Raw genomic sequence first — 19,555 nt, 5'->3', positions numbered from 1 at the left:
AAACTGGAGATTCTACAACACTTAAAATAAGCGTTGTAGAAACTGGGTGCTTCTACAACGCTTATGGCTAAGCGTTGTAGAAGCTTGGTGTTTCTACAACGCTTATGGCTAAGCGTTGTAGAAGCTTGCTGTTTCTACAACGCTTATGGCTAAGCGTTGTAGAAGCTTGGTGTTTCTACAACACTTACTATAAGCGTTGTAGAATTTCACCATATTTCAGATCTCCCACAACGCTTAGACTATCCGTTGTAGAAGCCTCGCCGCGGCGAGAACTTTCTACAACGGATAATCTAAGCGTTGTAGGATTAGTGAAATTTAATGGACCTCGCCGCGGCGAGAATCCTTCTTCGCTGCGGAGAGAACCTTCTACAACGGATATCTATCCGTTGTAGAAGGTTCTCGCCGCGGCGAAAAAGGATTCTCGCCGCGGCGAGAAGAGTTCCAGAAAGCCTTTTTTGGAGAAGATTTTCGTGCCGCGGCGAAGGCTAGCTCTCGCTGCGGCGAGAAAATTCTAGGCTTACTTTTCAGTAGCCTCACCGTGGCGAGAAATAGTTTTCGCTGCGGCGAGAGTTCTACAACGCTTACTCTAAGCGTTGTAGAAGCGTTTTAAAACCTAAAAATTTAAATTTTTTCAAAAGGCCCGCCCGAATTTCAGACTTAGTCAATTTTTCTTCTTAATTCTTGATTCTTCTTCTTCATTTTTCATTGTTCTTCATTCTTCTTCTCCACCCTCTCTCTCGCTCTCTCTCTCTCTCCGCCGTCACTCTTCTTCTCCGCCCTCACCCTCTCTCCGCCTTCACTTCTCTTTCTCTCTCCGCCCTCACTTTTCTCTCTCTCTGCCCTCGCTCTCTTCTTTACTCCCTTACTCTCTCTCCGCCCTCACTATTCTTCTCCGTCCCCACAAAACCCAAACCTCAAACCAACAAAAGCCACAACCACAAACCCATAAACTCCTCCACCACGTCAAACTCACATAAGCCTAGGCATCTTCGGCGACAACTCCGACTCTCTCTTTCTTCCACGCCTCCATGCTCCACATCTACACTCCGGGTTAGTTTTTGGTTGAGAATTATGTATAATTTAGGTTGAAAATAAGTGTTTGTTTGGAATTGAGAGTATGGATTGATATAATTTAGGTTGAAACATCATATTTGTTTGATACTTTTGTTGGAATTGAGTTTGCATTTGATATTTAGTTGAAATTGTGGTTCTTAGATTTCACGTCATCCATTACTACTAGTTGTAGCGGTAACAGTAAAAGAAAAACTAGAAGACGACCTCAAAATACACATCGCCGCGAGGAGAATTGAGGTAGAACCCAGATATTTCTCGCCGCGGCGATGTATATTTCTCGCCGCGGTGAGATACTTCTACAATGGATATCTTATCCGTTGTAGAATATCTCACCGCAGCGAGAAATATACATCGCCGCGGCGAGAATTCTGGAATTTTTTAAAATTGGACAATGGAACTCTATCCTTGTAGAAGCTTCTACAACGGATGTGTAAGCGTTGTAGAAGCCAAGCTTCTACAACGGATATCTAAGCGTTGTAGAAGCTTCTACAACGCAGGATTCTACAACGCTTAATAAGCGTTGTAGAATCATTCTACAACTATTTTTAAACGTTGTAGAATCTCAGTTTTGTAGTAGTGTCTTCTTTTCTATCGCTTGAATTAAGTCCGTGCGTATTGCTTTTTGAGATTCATGACCTCATTCATGATTTTTAGGATTGACTTGATTCTTGAGAAATATTAGGTTGATCGTGCATAAGAACTATATCACCGTAGTACATTCCTAAGATAGCGATAGTTTAACTCAAGCATATGAGCGTTTAACTCAAGCAGATACCGTGCTCTCCAGGGCCAGGAAAGCCAAAATTCGGCGGTCTGTCTAGGACCACCGTAGTCACGGAGGCCCCACCAAAAATGGAATGGCGCAAGTACAAAAACAAAAATGTATAATATATATATATATATATATATATATATATATATATATATATATATCAATAAGGCACAAATACAAGTATTAAATTTGGCACTTGTTCTCTATTATGTAATCTCCAAAACTTTTTAGGAAAAAAAAAACAAGAAAAGAATACAAAATTACTAATCTATCATTGAAGAGCTATAAAAAACAAAAAATAAATGATCATGGCGTTGAAGGAAATGAGGGTTCGAGGTGCATTGTTTGGGAGAAATGGGTAAGAATCAGGCGGCGGCATCATGCATTCTTCGCCGTTAAAGTAGACTTTACGAGGGAACGCCCACCCATTCTTGAATGTGAAAGTGTTCTTGTCCTTTTGCAAAAGAACCTCCGATTGAATGTTCCCGGATGGCCCCGCCTCCATCAGCAAATCATTGTAGAATTTCATCCCATAGAACATCCCCGTATCATCTGTGTATTTGACAAAATCAGTATAAAGTAATAACATTAAAAAAATATCACGGGCAGAGTTTCAACCAAGGTTAAAAAATTTGGAAAAATCAGCGTGTTTTTTAAATTTTTATTTGTTAGCCAACAAATAGAATAGTTTACAAATTGGCGTTACAGTTAGAGACGGAAAAAGTCAATATTACGCACTTATGCTTCCGTAGGGGACGAGAGGCTTGTAGTCGAAGCTGAAAACTTGCGTGACGTTGTTGAGATTAGGGTGTTGGATGGCCAGAGTCCAGTGTGTGTAGTTCATCCTATAGTTGAAGTTAGTGACGGCGAGCTTGACTCGCCAATAGTCTTTGTAGTTGAGCTTGACGTGCCAGTGGACTCGGATCGGGCACATGTGGTGCGTGCATTGAAGTAGCGCTGCATTGTTCTTCCTTGGTGTGTTCACTCCCGCGGATTTCAGGATTTTTGACTCTGCTCTGAAAATAAAAAAAAATCAAGCGAAGTCATGATTTTTATTTCAAATAATACTGTAACTAGCTATATTTACACTTTCACATTGTTATATAGCCACCCTTCGTAAATACTAAGTAAATGGGTATAAACATGACGTGTCATTCATGACTTGATCTTTCATTGCGGTGGAGTATTTATGTCAATTTACGCGTGTAGATACGTGGACGTGATCGTTTACCTAGTATTTACGAAATGTTAGCTATATAGCAACATGAAAGTGTTAATGGCTATATACCTAATGGACTTTTATTATTTATATATTGTGAAATGGGGAGCTATATCATGAATTGGCTCACTTGACACAGTTGCCCTTGTTTTGGCAGCCGCAAGCGCATGTTGGACAAGGAGTGATTGTGTCGTTGTAAAAGGAGGAGAGGGAGACGCAGCAACTCGGGTTTTTATGAGCAAGGATTTGCGAGTAAGTACATGTCACGTTCCACGTCACTGCAATGTATAAACAAACAAGGGATATTAGTGATAGTGGTCATATGTATCCAATTAATTTATAGTGCTTACTTAGAGCTTGGGTCTTTCTACGCTTGTCGGTGGTGAGGAAAGTGGTGGGAGGCACTATTCTGGCGCGGCCACAAGTGTATCCGAGGCCGGGGCCGAGGAGGGTGAAGTTGCGGGGGAGCTTGACGGTCTTGTTGGTGGAGCCGGCGAGGCCGACGCTGAGCTGGAAGGAGGAGACGGAGGCGGAGGGGTCCTGGCCCCACGAGGAGAGGACGCCTCCCTTGCAACAATTGGAGAACTGTTGGTTGTAGGGCACCCCCGGGAGGAGGTCCACCACAGTGGGGTCCCTCTTACAGCAGTGAGGCACATTTCCCTTGAACTTGGAGCAGTCGCCTTGCTCAGTCGTCTGGGACCCCACGATCGACCATATCACCTCCTTCTTCGCCCACGTCCACCCCAGCGTCCACCCAGGCGACATCACGTGCCGGTACATTTGGAAGTTGTTCATCGTCACAACCGCCTACAAACAACCTCAACGTTTGATTTCTCTCGCCACACATCCAAATTAGGGGTTACTAATGTGTTACAAAAATATCAAGGGAAGGCTAGTTTAAAAATTTGCAAGGTCAAATCAAACGGGATAAAAGTCCCTGCTCTTATTGTCGGCTGATTTTGAGATAGAACTTCTAATGAACCACAAATATAGGGGGAATAATTAAATAAGGAAGTTGGGTAAGAACAAAAAAATTACCACATAGCCATCTGCTGTCCAAGACATGATATCCCATTTGATTGTAATGTTTCCGTTTGGATCCAGTGGATCATATGCATCTACATTAAACAAAATAGTGAAACAAACGTAACGAAAGATAAATGATATTTGGTGGTTATACTATATATCATTGATGCCTTAAAATTAAATCTACCTGCACAAGAAAAGATGACAAGAACGACCAAAGCTGAGAAGAAAAATCTCATCTTTGAGTTATGGTGCAACTTTTGTAAGACTTGGGATCTGGAGTTTAGTGGTTGTATTCAATGCAAGACAGGAAATTCAACTATGGGGTAGTGCGTAGTAATATCTAAGAAGAGAGAGAGAGAGAGATGGAGAGTTTTTGTTTAGAAATTGCTTGGTGAATATCATAGAATGGCTTACCTAATGGTGGTTATAGAAGTACCATTTTTCAGTTCTCACTCTGTGTTACCATGCCAAGTGTTGAGTACTTTCCATATCTTAAAGCAATGGCTAAGTTAAGACTTTTGGCGGGAGATTTGTGTAAAAGAGAAAGAGTGAGAAGTACATCCCAACCTACTAGTTGGAGAGCCAAACGTGACAGGTAATGAAATTTGGCAAATTCAAGAAAGTGAATTACATTTCTACCCCTGTTCATATATTCGATTTGTGATATCTACTAATATAATTGTGCTAGCCTAATATGGGCATTTTCGTGGGAGAAGACAACAGAGAGACTATTATATATGGCCATTTTTATTTTATTTTATTTTATTTTCCTTTCTTAGGCAAATGAAGCCATCTAACATGAGAACGAGATATAAAAAACACAGCCTCAATAAAACCTCTCTTACGTTTTTTTTTTGTCACACCACGTATTTTAGTCAGAGAAGAAGAAGATGAGAAAGAATGAGTTTGAAGCAATCAAAAGTGGGGACAGAGTGGTGAGTTTGCATGGTGAGGGAGAGAGACCTGTAAACTAATTTTATCAGTCAATTAAAAATAAAATGCTTTATACATTCCTTATAATTTTTAGGATATTATATACTCTTTCATTTTCTATTTCTCTCTGTCATTAACTTATTAAAATACAGCCTTTTAGGGCTACTTTTTAGGTTTAATTATTCATAGAATTTACATAACTTTTTTTTTTATATTTTATTTTACCTTAAAACAGACGATTTGCATATGTATTTATTAGAAACGTATGCGTTGGAAGCAATTTGGTGGCTGTATCTCAATTGCTCACTACCAATGTTTTGGACCAAGGTTCAAACCCCACCCCAACCATCCTTAAGCTTTCTTTTTTCTTTTATTCCATCTTTTGTTATGTTTCAATCAGTAAATAAATAGACTAACATAATTTAACACATTAAAACAAATCTCAATTTAAAATATCAAATATAATAATAAATTATTGTTTCTTAATACAAAACTCTAATCAATCTATTCTTCTATTAATAACCTTAAATATGGTTTCTCTATCTATTTGTGTGTGACATTAGTTTTAATTAAATGATCTACGTACCTAAAATTATTGTTAAGTAAAATCATTAATCCTTAGAATGTCTAAAAAACTCTATGAATCTTCTTATTTTATTATCATGTTTCCAGCAAATGTTTCCACTTTCATACGTTCAAGTTTTTTTTTTTTTTTTTTATAATTCTTTTATTTGAATTTTATTCTAGTAAATATATTTATTTTATAAAAGATGTCTTTAGAAGATTTACATGTAGAATTATAATTTTTTTATTCTGATTGATTTTCCAATATCTTTTGTACTGCATTCCCATGCTAAAAATATTTATTTATTATTAAGTATTTTATCCTTAATCATAAACAAATTTTGTTGGGCCCCCGAACTAATTTCTGGATCCGTCATTGTTAAAGGGTGAACCATAAAACGACATCCGAATTATTTGGTAGAGTGTTAGCATCAATGTGTTCGTTGGAAAGACTAAACTTATTTTGAATTTCGATAGTAGAGATAATTTTATTACCTTTTCCATCAAGTTTGTGGTAACATCAAATGCAAGCTTATCTGTCATAATTTTATAGCTTTTGTCGGGTCTTCCATGAACAAGTATATTTTATAATAAAATATATACCCATAAATAAAAATGAGAGATATATTATTATAATGATTTGATAAATACTCACTTTTATTAATTATCACTTCCTGTAAAGAAAATAATTTAGCTAAATAACTACATTCCATTAAAATTATAGTCTAATTATTCAAATTTTAAAAAATAAATCAACATATTTAGGATGTACTTTATATTCATCTTTTGTTGACTTCTATTGGTCGAGGATAAACATCTTCCATCTTTCATATATATAAACTTTTATATGAAAAGTTAGCCATATAACTTATTTTTTCTATGTTAAAAATGTAGAGTAATTATTTATTATTTTTTAAAAAATAGTTCAAATTAAGACAAAGCACATGCTTCGTAACGGTTTTTTACACAACATTTTTTTTTCCGTTAAGTGATGCTCATTACTACAAAAAGTGGCTTGGACGACACCAAAGAACTTTTGTCCAAACCTTGGACGACAGTCTTTTTATGCCGTTCAAATTGTTGTCGTCTAAGCTTGGACGATAATTTTTTTTAACTATCGTCCAAGATGCTTGAACGACAATTTTTTTACTGTCGTCCAAGATGCTTGGATTACAGTTATAAAATGTCATCCAAGCAGTGTAAACAAGAGATTCTTTCCGTGGCAAGGACACTTTTCGCCGCAGCAAAGTGGTTGGACGTGCAAGTCTTGATATTTTAACCCAAAAAAAAAAAACAGCGACCTTTTTAGAGTCGCTATTGGTCTCTTTTTTTTTAATAATTTTAATTTTTGTATAACCATTAGCCAGCCAACTAAAAAAAAATAGAAAAGATAAAAAAACATATAAGCAGTTTTTCATAATCCATTCACGCAATAGCAAGTAAGAAAGAAAATACCATAAGCAGTTTTACGCAACTAATATTTCCATAAAAAAAATTCATGTATACAAAGAAGATTATAGTCTCATTCATAAGGGATAAGATAACATGAATAATAACCGGAAGTTGTACCTTTTCCCTCAAGTTTTGTATAAGCCTTGGGATATATTCACTGCAATAATATCAAATGTAAAAGAATTAAGCTTAGTCAACAATCTGGTACTTTATATAAAACTGAAGAAAACAAAAGGTTACTCTTGCTGATAAAAGAAAAGTATACGGCTATAAGCACAAACACAAGAAGTTTTTACATTTAAATATTCTACAAATTAATGACAAATTGATACTTGTGAAGAACCAAGAACTGCTTGCATCATGACCATGCTCAAGTCTTCCATAATATGTGAACGACGATGACAGCAGAGAAAAGCGTTTGCAGAGAGTTCAAACAATTAAACAGTTCAATATAAGCATTTTTATGAGGAAGGAGAAAAAGTGGATCCAACACTCTTCAAGAGTTTGGTTGGAAGCCTGCGATACTTGACGTGTACGAGCCCTGACATCTTGTATGCAGTCGGAGTCGTCAGTCGACACATGGAATATCCAACTACTACTCATTTGAAGGTGGCAAAGAGGATTCTTCGCTATATCAAAGGTACGACAAACTTTGGCTTGTACTACTCTATTTCTAACAATTAAGAACTTCGTCAAGTTAAGAACTTTACTTGGAGTAACAAAATCAAGTTTAAGGGATAGTGTTGAATTAATAAACTTGATTTGGGTTATAGTATTTGGGCCTAGTTATTTTTAGTTGTAGTTTGGGCCTTTAGTATCTTGGGCCAATTTTAGTTCTCATATTATCTAGAATATTCATGATATGTCTAGGGTGCTTAGAGAGAATAAATTCTAGAATAATCTTGTAATTTTTAAGATAGTAATAAATTAGGAGAATTCTCTAGAAAATGTTGTATCTAGAGATTTCTATAGACTAGTATAAATAGAGATGTAATCCTATACTTTTGTATCAAGCCAAATAAAAAGTTCTATTTCTACAAAAAAAATTCTCTATCTCTATTTTATATCCAAGCCTCAAAATTTTCAAACCTCTTCTCTAAACACCCAAAATATTTGAACACTTTCTCCACCTACCCAAAACTTCCTTCCAACAGAAACACCGTCTAAAGTTTTACACGGCGTTTATATAAAAACGACATCTAAAGTTTTATTACCTCTCTCTTACGTGCCTCTTACGTGCTAGAACTATGCACGGCGCTATTTTACATTTTAGGCAGCATCTAATAATTATAACCTAAAAACTCCGTGATATATATTTAATGGCGTTTTTTAGGCGCCATCTACCACCCTTTTCGTAGTAGTGCATATATACTATTAAATTTTACAAAAATGATCTTCAATTAGCGGTGGCTTGATGTCGGGCGTGTTTGGCACAGCTTTTCCAAGCCGGTTTTTGTTGTTAGTAAAAACAAAACTGCAGCCCGTGTGTTTGGTAAAACCGTTTGTAGAAAAAATTTCAAAAACGCTTTCTGAAAATGTACGTGAGTTACAAAAGTTAGGAATTCTAGCTTTTAGAAAAATCGTTTAAGCCTCCTGGTATATAATTACTGAAATATCATCATGCATTTGTCAAAATCCAGAATTTAATCTCCTAAAATCTTTCTAACTAATCGGGCACATCTATGGAAACCCAATCGCAAAGAAAAAAACGTGAGATCCTAAATTTTCTCAACAGAATTATCAAGACAGATGAAATATTGAAAAAGTTAACAAAGTTCACATTTTATTAGAGCATCTGACAACATGAACATCTCCTGAAAATTTCACATCTCCGAACATCTCAAATACAGAGCCATAAGAAAAATCAAACCTGTACAACGCTGAGTCCAGGCTATTTCTCCTAATCACTGAATATTTCCCGTGTGGAAAATCCTGAAAAGAACAAATCCGGGTTAGTAGTTTCACAATTATTGCTCTAATATTTCCTGTGTGCACTACTCATATGTTTGTGTTATGTGTTTCCTCTAAAATTAACAAGCGGTAGAAAACTTACGCAGGGGCGACATATTTTAGAGACGGCAAAGCAAAAGGGTACCGTGAAAATCATACATGTTTGTCAAAATCACAATATGTTTTGATCGTTTCTTTTTTCCAAAAGATCATATACAAACATATCAACGAGTGACGAAATAAAAAACAAATCAATAACATGAGGCATAAATCAGAGTTCAAACTAAAAAAATTGCTTGTTACCTCGATAGCGCTGTAATCAACCCAATCTGATTATCTCATCTCAGCATAAAACCTTTAGCTCTACATTCAAAAAGCAGAAAAGCCAATTTTGATTAATCAGTGACCTAGCGCCGCTATGTTGCGATCTTCGACTCCTCCACCGCCTGCTCCCCTGCCGAGCTCTGCTCAGAAACCCCCAAAACTCCCTAGCTGAAAACCCTCGAACCTGAAAATCTAGAAATCAAAACCACCTAACAAAAAAATCAGCTCAACAGAGTTGATGAAAAACCTAGTGCTAAACCGAAATGAAGAAAAAATTAAAGAATAGAATCGAAGAGAACCTAGAAATCAAAACCCCTAAACAAAAAAAATCAGATCAACGTAGAATTAGCTCGAACAATCAAAACCCAGAATCGCTCGCTTCCCAGAATTAGCTCGCTCGACTCGAATCAGAAAATCCAGAATTCATTATTCTCTCGCTCTCTCTCTCTCTAAAAAAATGTCGCAGACGAGTAAAACTTGTTAACTTCACCGACTGTGAAACGAAAGTTGGGAATAAAACTTTAACTATGGTTAAGTTCGACCATGTATATATATCTGACTTTTTTTTAATTTTTTTTTGTGCCAAATCTTATTTTTCTATATTTGTGGGATAAGACTTATAGAATGTATTTTTTTTCTTCTAAAATGACTTTATTTGAAATACAAGTTTTAATTTTCAAAATAAGTGTGGACTTCTATTCAGGTTTTGTTTTCCCTCAACAAAATAGATCAATTGTCTTTGGCTTTGAAACTCCAAATTATTTTTGAAAATACATGCGTAAATATTTATGTAGTACAAATAACTCTTTTTTTAAAATATTGTTATTTTGCTTTTGTAAAAATTTATCGGAATTAAATGTATACTTTGTAGATGTCTGAAAATCAAGATACCCGATATCGACCAAAAGCAATATGGGATAATGAGGCGGTTGAAATCTTATGCGACGTCTGTATTGCGGAAATAGAAGCTGGAAACCGACCGGGAACAAGTTTCACCAAAATAGGATGGGAGAATATGGTGAAAAATATTTCTCAAAAAACACAAAGAGTATATGTTAAAGATCAGTTGAAAAATAAGCTGGAGTTATTGAAAGGTGAATGGAAACTCTGGAAGCAGTTGATCGGAAAAGAAACTGGCCTTGGATGGAATGGTAACAATAATACTGTTGACGCAAGTGAAGAGTGGTGGAGCATTAAAATAAAGGTTTGTATCGAAAAACAAATAAAATTAAAAACTTAAAATTTAAATTTCAACTAAGATAACACTTTTTTTTGTAGGAGAATAAAAAATTCGGAAAATTTCGCAAAGAAGGCATTTCCCCCGAGTTCGAAGAAAAATTAGATACGATGTTCAAGGATATAGTTGCAACAGGAGCGTATGCATTTTCATCTACAACTAACCCTCGTCATTACGATGGTATTGAGACATTTCCTAGTGTCGACATCTTAGAAGAAAGAATTGATGAATCGGAGGATCCCGTATCTAAGCCGAATCCTCAATAGAGTGTGAACAACAACAAAAATCCCCTAGACGTCAATAATTTTCCAAAGTTTAAAAAGATTGCTGGAAAGAGCAAAGTTAGTGGAGCTGCCAAATTATCTTCTCAAATTGAATGTCTTGTGAAGGCAACAGAAGAGCGTAGCGACACCGTATACGTAGTACGCAAAGAGTTGCCTGATACTAGTATCGCTGAAGTAATGGAAGTTGTTTTGTCACTGCCTGGTATTGTAGTCGGACATCCAACGTGACTTTTTGCGACCGGACTATTTCAGAGTCGCGAGAAGAGAGAGATGTTTGCAATGATGAAAGATCCACATATTCAAAGTTGTTGGCTCACTTACGAGTATAATCTAGTTTATGGCTCTAATCCAGGAGGAGCTCCAAATATTTCGTACGTTTGAATTTTTAATCAATTGTATTAAATAAGCGTTCTTATATGAGAACTACATTCATTGTTTTGCATTTGTTGTTTATTTTGTTTTACTATAATAATCAAACAATACGAGAATGTTAGTCTCGTTTATATTCCTTGGTTACTTATTTTTTTTAGCATAAATAATGTTTACATCGAATGTTATTTAGTCTTATGATATCACATATTCGTTTTCAGGAACAAATGGATACCACATCAGATGATGAGTTCGACATTGTTGCCAAAAAGAAACATAACGAATGCAATGTTCTTATACGGAAAATTGTTCATTTGATGAAAATTTATTATGATACATACATACATAAAGTTCCTTGTATGGATTAAAAAAACGGGGCATATTTTTCTTCAAGAGATGTTGAGGGGAAATAGAATTCGGTGCCAAAGAATGTTCAGAATGGAAAAAGAGGTTTTAATAAGTTTGTGCAATAACTTGGAAACAAGTTATGGATTCAAAGGTTCAAGACATATGACTGCATTGGAGATTTTAGGAATGACTCTAATTATTCTGGGACATGGTCTAGGAAACCGGTTAGTGCAAGAGATGTTTCAACATTCTGGTGAGACGATAAATCGATATTTTTCGGAGACGTTGGATATATTATGTCTCATGGGAGTCGATGTCATAAAACCTGATCCAGAATTTAAGAGTACTCCCAAAGAAATAGCAAACGATCCAAGATATATGCCACATTTTAAGGTATTATAATCATATTTTTGTGATTTATTTTCATCGATACTTTGGATAAATTAATTGAGATATTTGTTTTTTTTTTAAAGGATTGCATTGTTGCTATAGATGGTGTTCACGTTCCAGCTTCTTTACCTCAAGCAGATCAAGTACCATTTATCGGTAGAAAGAAGATTCCTACTCAAAATGTTCTGGCTGTATGTGATTTCAATATGAAATTCACTTTTGCGTATGCTGGTTGGGAAGGTAGCGCGCATGATTCAAGGGTATTCTCTACCGCTCTTCGTGATACTGAGATTAACTTTCCAAAACCTTCGGAAGGTATGACTTTAATTATTTTTTTTATATAGTTTTTTCTTGTATACAATTTAAACTAAATCATTATATTCAACTTGATATGTCACAGGAAAGTATTATCTGGTTGACGCTGGTTATCCTAATTTGCCTGGATATCTTGGTCCGTATAAAGGTCAAATATACCATCTGGAGCATTTTCATGCGAGAAGAACTCAACCTACTACAAGCAAAGAAATCTTCAATCGCGCGCATTCTTCTCTGAGAAGCGTCATCGAGCGAAACTTTGGAGTGTGGAAAAAAGATGGAGAATCCTGAATGTCATGCCGAGTTATCCGTTCAAAAATCAAGTAAAAATAGTTATCGCAACTATGGCACTGCATAACTATATTCGAATGCATGCAAGACAAGAGACGGATTTTGAAATATTCGACGAGACAGAGGGCGATGGCGAGGGGGTTGAAAACGACACAACTGAAGATCAAGATGAAAATTGTCAGACTTCTTCGAGTAGTATGGACAAGTTAAGAGATGAGATTGCTGCAAGTTTAGTAGAAACGATAAATTTGTAGTTTTCATTTTTTTCAATGATTAAAAAACTTTATATTAAAAATAAAATAAATTTTTGTCGTCCATATTTTTCTAGTTTGTAATTATAATTCATATATATGCATATAAATAAGCATATAAATAATTATTATTTAAATTTTTAAGACCATGTCTATTTTAGTCTTTTGACCATAATATATTTATTTTACCAAACGCTAAATCAGCTTTTGTTACCAGCAACAACTGTTTTATAAACAGTTTACCAAACACCTGTCAGTTTAAAAAAAAAAACAGTTTTTTTTAAAACAGAAACTAAAAGCACTTTAAAAAAAAACAAAGCTGTGCCAAACGGAGCCGTCATCGGTTCTCTAAACTTAATCATAGGGTCATTATGGTATGATGAGCGGTAGATATTCTTAGAGAAGAAACACAGTGAAAGAAAGAACGTACGTGTATATGTAGGTGACTAGTTAGCATAGAGTCAAGCCTAACAACCAACTAAGAGTTGATAAATCTGAAACTTCGTCATTTGGCTTCTTGTTTCCATAACCACACAATGTCCTTTATTGTGTTCCCACATTTATTCACATTATCCTCTTTCACACGTAGTTTCCTTTATATATGTTTTCAGTCTCAACCCTACTACGATCTTTCATTAAAAGGAAGAAAAAAAAAAAAAAAAATTAATAAACCCCTCCGGCTCCGAATAATAATGGGTCAACACATTAATCTTACTGTGACGATGATGATGATGATCACCATCACAGTTTATGCAAGAGTTACCACAGCAGCTTGCTCGAATGCCAAGTGTCGGGTTAGTGATCAATCACTTGTTCCAATAATTCAACGTTTCTTTAATTTACAATAATTCAGTATATCGTGTAGCTACTGGAAGAATGTTCAAGAGACGAAGATTGTAACTCAGGATTGTACTGTTTCTCATGCCCAAAAGGGTTTTCTGGCTCAAGATGTGTTAGATCATCCATCACTAACCAGTTCCAGCTCCTGGTAATTTACTCAATCAAATTTGGATTAAATAACATGGATATATGTATTGTATAAACTGACGTGATTACAATTTTAGTTCGCTTCATTCATTAATTCATACATCTTTAAGTACATAGATTCATAATTAAGTGACCCGTTGTGACCATTGTGTCCATAAAAAGACACCTAAATATGACGTTCATGCAGTTTAATTAACTGGATGATTTTTCTTTTCTATTTATATATATATATATATATATATATATATATATTAATTAGAGTGATGGGCAAGATAAAAAGAAGGCCACATACTTCCTAACTCCCAACCAGACGTACGCTACCAGTCAGTATGAAAATTATTTAATTTGAGACAGAATTTTTAACATTGTGGTGGGTCGTATTGCTTTCTAGGCTGACATTTTAGAGTTGGGGCGACTGAAAATAAATGATAGCTATTTCTTCTACTCTATTAGGCTTTTTTTTTTCTTTAAAAAAAAAAAAGGCACTATTAGGTATCTATTGACCATATATAAAATATTTGGAAGGTATTGTTTTAGTCTATAATTATTTTTTTCATCCCCCTTCAAGAAAAAATAATAAATAAATAAAAAATAAAAAACTTCTTCTTGACTTGATAGTTTATCTTAAATCTGTCTTTCTTAGCCTACATTTTCCCTTAAAATTTTCACTTTTATTTATAACTTAGACTTATTTTATACATTAGGCTCATATTTTAGATACCTCGTTTTATTCTATTTTTACACAAAGTTACTCCTACAAATTGGGTCACGTTTATGTGTGTCAAATTTGAAAGAAAGTTAAAAGGATAAAAAAAAAAAGTTCTTGATACTAGATTGCCATATAATATTCATCCAATAAAAACATTAAAAAATAAAAAATCTAAATTCATAAGTGCCGGCGAAATTTATCTTCCATGGTGATCAAAAGTATCTATTACGTATCATGTAGTTTTAATGCGAACCTTATTGTAGCATAACCAATAACCAATACAAAATTACAAAATTTATAAGCATGCATGTTAGACTTCCTATTGACAAAACATGACACTTTTGTTTTTTTTGTTTTAAAAAAAAAAAAAAAAAAAAAAGAACAATTCTCTTCCTTTCAATAAATACGCATTCTTGACGACCCACAACGCATTCGCTATTGATTCCGAGCCGTCTCATACGGGAGTCCCTCGTCTCACATTCACAAACCAAGAAGATTCCGTCTCTCAACAACTAAATGTAAGTACATTTACATTTACATGCTCAACTTTATATCAGTGGCCTTTTAATTAGTCAAACATCTATCAGTTTTGACCAAATCTCAAGTGTGTGACTATGTATGATTTTTTTTTTGTCCATTATGAAAATAAGCAATTTAAATGTTTGACATTAATAAATAGTCAACGTTTGATAAATCTTAAATAAATAGTAACTTTCAGACGTAAATTTTAGATAAATAGTCATTTTCATATATCAAACGTTGACTATTTACCTAAAGTTTAAGTCTAAAAGTGATTATTTACCTAAAATCTATCAAACGTTGACTATTTAGCAATGTCAAACGTTTAATTGAATTATTTTCCTAATTTTTTTTCTTATTATTTTTTGGTGTAAAGTACTAATTCATTGATTTTATGCTCGAATATAGCAATATATATGCGACGCAATCATTCTGATATTTTAGAGAAAATAGAACAATTCTCTTTTCTATAGTCATGAAAGGAAGAGAAGCGTTCTAATTTTGAAAAACAAAAATACATCGTCATATGTAAGACTAGATTGAAGTATCAAAACCCGAAGACAATACAATATATCGGGCACGACTTGAAAATATACACACATAACCGTGTCGGATGTAAAGAGCTAATAAATCGATATCTTAATTAAGTAATTGTTATTTGTATTTACAGAATGGAGTTCGGAGCCTAATGCTTGATACCTATGATTTTCAAGGAGGTGTTTGGCTGTGTCATTCATTTGGAGGAAAATGCCATGACTATACCGCTTTTGTATGTATATATAAACCCTATATATCTTTATTTACCAAAAATAGAGACATATTGTTTAACATTATATATATCTTGATTAGGGACCAGCCATAGATACACTCAAGGAGATCGAGGTCTTCTTATCTGCGAACCCATCGGAGATTGTGACACTAATATTAGAAGACTATGTTGAAGCCCCTATGGGACTGACAAACGTGTTCAAAGCCGCGGGGCTGATGAAATATTGGTTTCCGGTGAAAAGAATGCCCAAAAGTGGTCAAGATTGGCCACTCGTGAGCGACATGATTGCTCAAAATCAGAGGCTTATTGTCTTCACTTCTATCAAATCAAAACAACAAACCGAAGGGATTGCGTACCAATGGAACTACATGGTCGAAAACCAATGTAACATATCTTTTACTTTACATCCCTACTTAAATTTCCTTAAAATTTTGTGATGGTTTACCATTTCCGTTTAAAAAATTAAACTCTTTTTTAACAGTTAATTAAATTAACTGTTAAATTAAGTATTTAGATAACTTAATTAAATGAACAGTTAATTAAATTAATTTCGTCTTAATGGGCTATTTTCCAAATAAAATGAAACTTGAACTAGATTATTTCAAAAAGAGATAGATGATTGACTAGTACAATAAATAGTTGCTAATATAATAAATCATAAATAATAATAATAAATAAAAAGTTATTCTGTTTGATATTTATTTTTTTGCCATAGATGGGGATGGAGGAATGCGCAAGGGAAATTGTCCGAATAGAGGAGAATCGTCGCGGCTAAGCGATAACACCAAATCTTTAGTTTTGGTTAATTATTTCAATTCAATTCCAGTCAAGCAATCAAGTTGTGATCACAATTCCAAGCAGCTAATCCAGATGCTACACACATGTTATGGCTCGGCTGGAAACCGATGGGCTAATTTCATCGCCGTTGATTACTACAAGGTTATTTATAAACATGAATACAAATTTTCATTATAATAATTCTTCTTTATATTTAATTGAATCAATCTAATTATAAATAATAATGTAAGTGTGATACGTATACAGAGGAGCGACGGAGGAGGAACGTTTGAAGCAGTTGACACACTTAATGCAAAGCATATATGCGGATGTGATGACATACATGCATGTTTGGTAAGTATTTTTAAGTCATATTATTTTCTTCACTAAAATCCATTTAAAGAGTGTTTATTTATTTATTAAAAAAAAAAGGAGTGTTTATTTATGCATTTTGTGTTTTCAATATCTTGTCTAACAGTCAGGGTCAACCTCCGGAGCCTGCACATCGTAGCTGGACAACAAACGTACAATGGCGGTCGTTCACACTAAACTTTGTAAAGAAAACGAAGGTTATAGATTTATAACCTTTTCTTTTTTCTTCTTGTATCAGCCTTGTTTTCCCCCATTTAATGTTTTGTTCTCACCTATGCTCCAAATTTATATGTAAATTGTTGCAACTAGTCAATTCCTTGACCTTTGTTTATTAAGATTTTAGCAAAAAATTTATTTTATTAGGAAAATAGTTCACCGAGCCGAAGTAAATTATTTTAACTAAAACAATTAATTAAATTTATTTCGGTCTGGTGGACTATTTTCTTAATAAAATAAAACTTTTGCTATTTTTTAAAATAGAGTGAACTATTGGATTACTGGCCTAATTGTCCCTTATATTATTTAGATTTGTTAATAACTAACCTATTTATAAGGGGTGAGTTAAAATTATAGTCAATGTATTAAATTATTTAAAACAATAGCCAATATCAAATTGGGTTTCCAAAAATACCCTCATCGCTTACAGTACCAACACACAATAAGAAATCTTCGCTGATAAATTTGAGAGCAAACTTTCGTGCAACTTGGAACCCACCGGCTTCACAGACCACTCCGGCGGGGAAGCAGAAGCGAATGGAGAGACACGGTGAAATTGTTGGAGAGCCTCAACGAGCTTACAAAGAGGAATAGATCCAGTGCATAGACAAAGTTTGATTCATATATGTTGTTCAAGACTGCCGACACCATGAACGAAGCAACCATAAGGTTTGCAATATCCTGACTCGAATTGAATCTCCTCTTCTTTTTTCTCTGAGTTACTTCATTGATAAATTCAGAGATTGTCGAGACGCTCTCCAATTGCGATTCCCGAGGGATTTACCCCAACTGGCGAGGATCTCTCGTCTTCCGCTGCCTTGCTAGCCAAGCACGTCGCCACACAATATCCGTCTTCGGCATCGCTTTCGTCTTTTGCTTCTCCATTTTTCGATGGCGGCGTTGTCATCGTTTCAGCCAATGTAGTCCGTGATTGGACCAAAACTATTAACATTCGCTCCAAGAAAGCGATCCCCGTGACATCGATGATTCCCGGACCTTCCACAAATGTGTTTGACTAAAGGTGTGATATTTTTTCTTCTTTTCAATGTCATTGTTAGTTGATTTAGTCATTTCTTGATTGATGATTCTTGTTTTTATAATTGAGGCATGACGGAAGTAACATTAGGGCTTGGATAGGCTTCGATGGAGCAAGTATTTTTTGGAATCTCCACCATGATATATCGAATTGTGAAGAATGTGTCTTTGTATAGATTGTATTTCGCTCCAGTTCGGTGACAGTTAATCGGATTAACTGTCACTGTTAATCGGATTAATTGTGACAAACCTTTTCCGAAAACAATTTGGAATATCGACGAGTCTCGCGATTGCGCCGATCCGACCGTTCTAAGGTATCAAGTCTAGTTATGCGTATTAACTCTGATAGTTAATAGGATTAACTGTAAAGGTTAATCCGATTAACTGTGATGATTCTCGTCCATAAACAACCTCGAACGTCAGCGAATCCCATGGCTGTGTCGATCCGACCGTTTTAAGGTCGTAAGTCCAGTTCTAAAAGTGTAAGAAGAAGCTGAGATTTGAGAACTTCATCGTCGAATGTCAAGACCTCATTTTCGATGGCGACGAGCTAGACTCCGTCGGATAATTGAAGGACGTTGGAGGCGATCTAGTTAACGGCGGCGTTTGGATTGGAAGCTAGGGCAAGGAATTTTCCGTTTGAAACTCCGATGAAAAGTCAGATTCTAGCGTCGGAGACGGAGGAGATGACTGTTTATAAGATTTACTGTTAGTCATGTTACCGTTAATAAAATCTATTGTTCTTCTTCTTATGATTAACGAGATTTACTATTTTTCTTACTACGGTTAATATAATTTACTCTGACAGTTAATAATACTGACCCTTAAGGGTATATTAGAATTTTAAAATGTTATTCTAAAAAATTGGCTAATTTTTTAATTATCTTAATAACTGGGCAATAGTTTTAAAGTATACGGTTGTTTGGGATAGTTACTTAGCCGGCCCTATTTTTTTTAACCTCATTTAAACTTTGCTCGATCTTGATATTTGTTTACATGATAATTCTTTTGTCAAAACAATCACATACTTCAATAAATGTCCGATTTGAATTTGTTTACATGATCTCGTTTATGAAATCTGGTTATTTTGAATAATAATTGTCAAATATAAACTTCCACAAAGAAATAAGATGAGAATTAATTGTATATTATTTTAACGAGCTCTAATTTTAAATAATTTGAAATAATTAAGCAGGAAAAGTCACATATGCCTTGTTCGGATTACATCGAGGAATTTATAATCTAATTATAATTTTATTGATTTTATGATTGATTTTTTTTTATTAATGTTGAACATTGTACACAATGGGTTTGTTTGGCACAACATTCAAATTGGTCATTTCATTCAAACTGTCTCCATTTTCGTGGA

At 34.7% G+C, this 19,555-nt stretch overlaps 2 protein-coding genes and 1 pseudogene across 3 annotated transcripts; 2 read left to right on the top strand and 1 right to left on the bottom strand.

Moving 5' to 3' along the window:
* Positions 1 to 2,017: 2,017 nt before the first annotated feature.
* On the bottom strand, positions 2,018 to 4,589 carry LOC149408355 (COBRA-like protein 4). Its single transcript, XM_089617026.1, has 6 exons — positions 4,279 to 4,589; positions 4,104 to 4,183; positions 3,416 to 3,872; positions 3,196 to 3,343; positions 2,585 to 2,862; positions 2,018 to 2,398 (listed from the first exon to the last, which is right to left on the bottom strand). Exons 1-6 carry the CDS (start codon positions 4,328 to 4,330, stop codon positions 2,118 to 2,120), a joined length of 1,296 nt encoding a protein of 431 aa, XP_089473152.1. The 5' UTR covers positions 4,331 to 4,589; the 3' UTR covers positions 2,018 to 2,117.
* A 5-nt stretch (positions 4,590 to 4,594) lies between these two features.
* On the top strand, positions 4,595 to 12,805 carry LOC149408354 (uncharacterized; annotated as a pseudogene).
* Positions 12,806 to 13,432: 627 nt separating this feature from the next.
* LOC149408353 (PI-PLC X domain-containing protein At5g67130-like) lies at positions 13,433 to 18,426 on the top strand. 2 transcript variants are annotated; one of them, XR_016299748.1, is made up of 9 exons: positions 13,433 to 13,596; positions 13,668 to 13,790; positions 14,879 to 15,016; positions 15,688 to 15,786; positions 15,867 to 16,170; positions 16,502 to 16,725; positions 16,831 to 16,917; positions 17,042 to 17,820; positions 17,892 to 18,425. XR_016299748.1 is itself a non-coding variant. In XM_089617020.1 (8 exons), exons 1-8 carry the CDS (start codon positions 13,495 to 13,497, stop codon positions 17,072 to 17,074), a joined length of 1,110 nt encoding a protein of 369 aa, XP_089473146.1. In that variant the 5' UTR covers positions 13,433 to 13,494; the 3' UTR covers positions 17,075 to 18,426. The 2 variants fall into 2 exon arrangements, 1 of the variants encoding a protein (XP_089473146.1); XM_089617020.1 differs by having other exon boundaries at positions 17,042 to 18,426.
* Positions 18,427 to 19,555: the final 1,129 nt, after the last annotated feature.

Source organism: Urtica dioica, chromosome 1 (genome assembly GCF_054948205.1).
Source record: "Urtica dioica subsp. dioica isolate 48M chromosome 1, U.dioica_male_clone48M_v1_H2, whole genome shotgun sequence".
Classification (NCBI taxonomy): Eukaryota; Viridiplantae; Streptophyta; class Magnoliopsida; order Rosales; family Urticaceae; genus Urtica; species Urtica dioica.
The sequence above is the reverse complement of the archived record's forward strand: the minus strand, read 5'-3'. Positions and strand labels throughout refer to the sequence as shown.

Coding starts and splice junctions, on each gene's coding strand:
- LOC149408355 (XM_089617026.1), bottom strand. CDS start 4,330: ATGAGATTTTTCTTCTCAGCTTTGGTCGTTCTTGTCATCTTTTCTTGT. Junction 3,873..4,103: donor GGACAGCAGATGGCTATGTG/GTAATTTTTTTG, acceptor GGTTGTTTGTAG/GCGGTTGTGACGATGAACAA. Junction 2,863..3,195: donor AACAAGGGCAACTGTGTCAA/GTGAGCCAATTC, acceptor TTTTATTTTCAG/AGCAGAGTCAAAAATCCTGA.
- LOC149408353 (XM_089617020.1), top strand. CDS start 13,495: ATGGGTCAACACATTAATCTTACTGTGACGATGATGATGATGATCACC. Junction 13,597..13,667: donor GCTCGAATGCCAAGTGTCGG/GTTAGTGATCAA, acceptor TATATCGTGTAG/CTACTGGAAGAATGTTCAAG. Junction 16,918..17,041: donor ATGACATACATGCATGTTTG/GTAAGTATTTTT, acceptor CTTGTCTAACAG/TCAGGGTCAACCTCCGGAGC.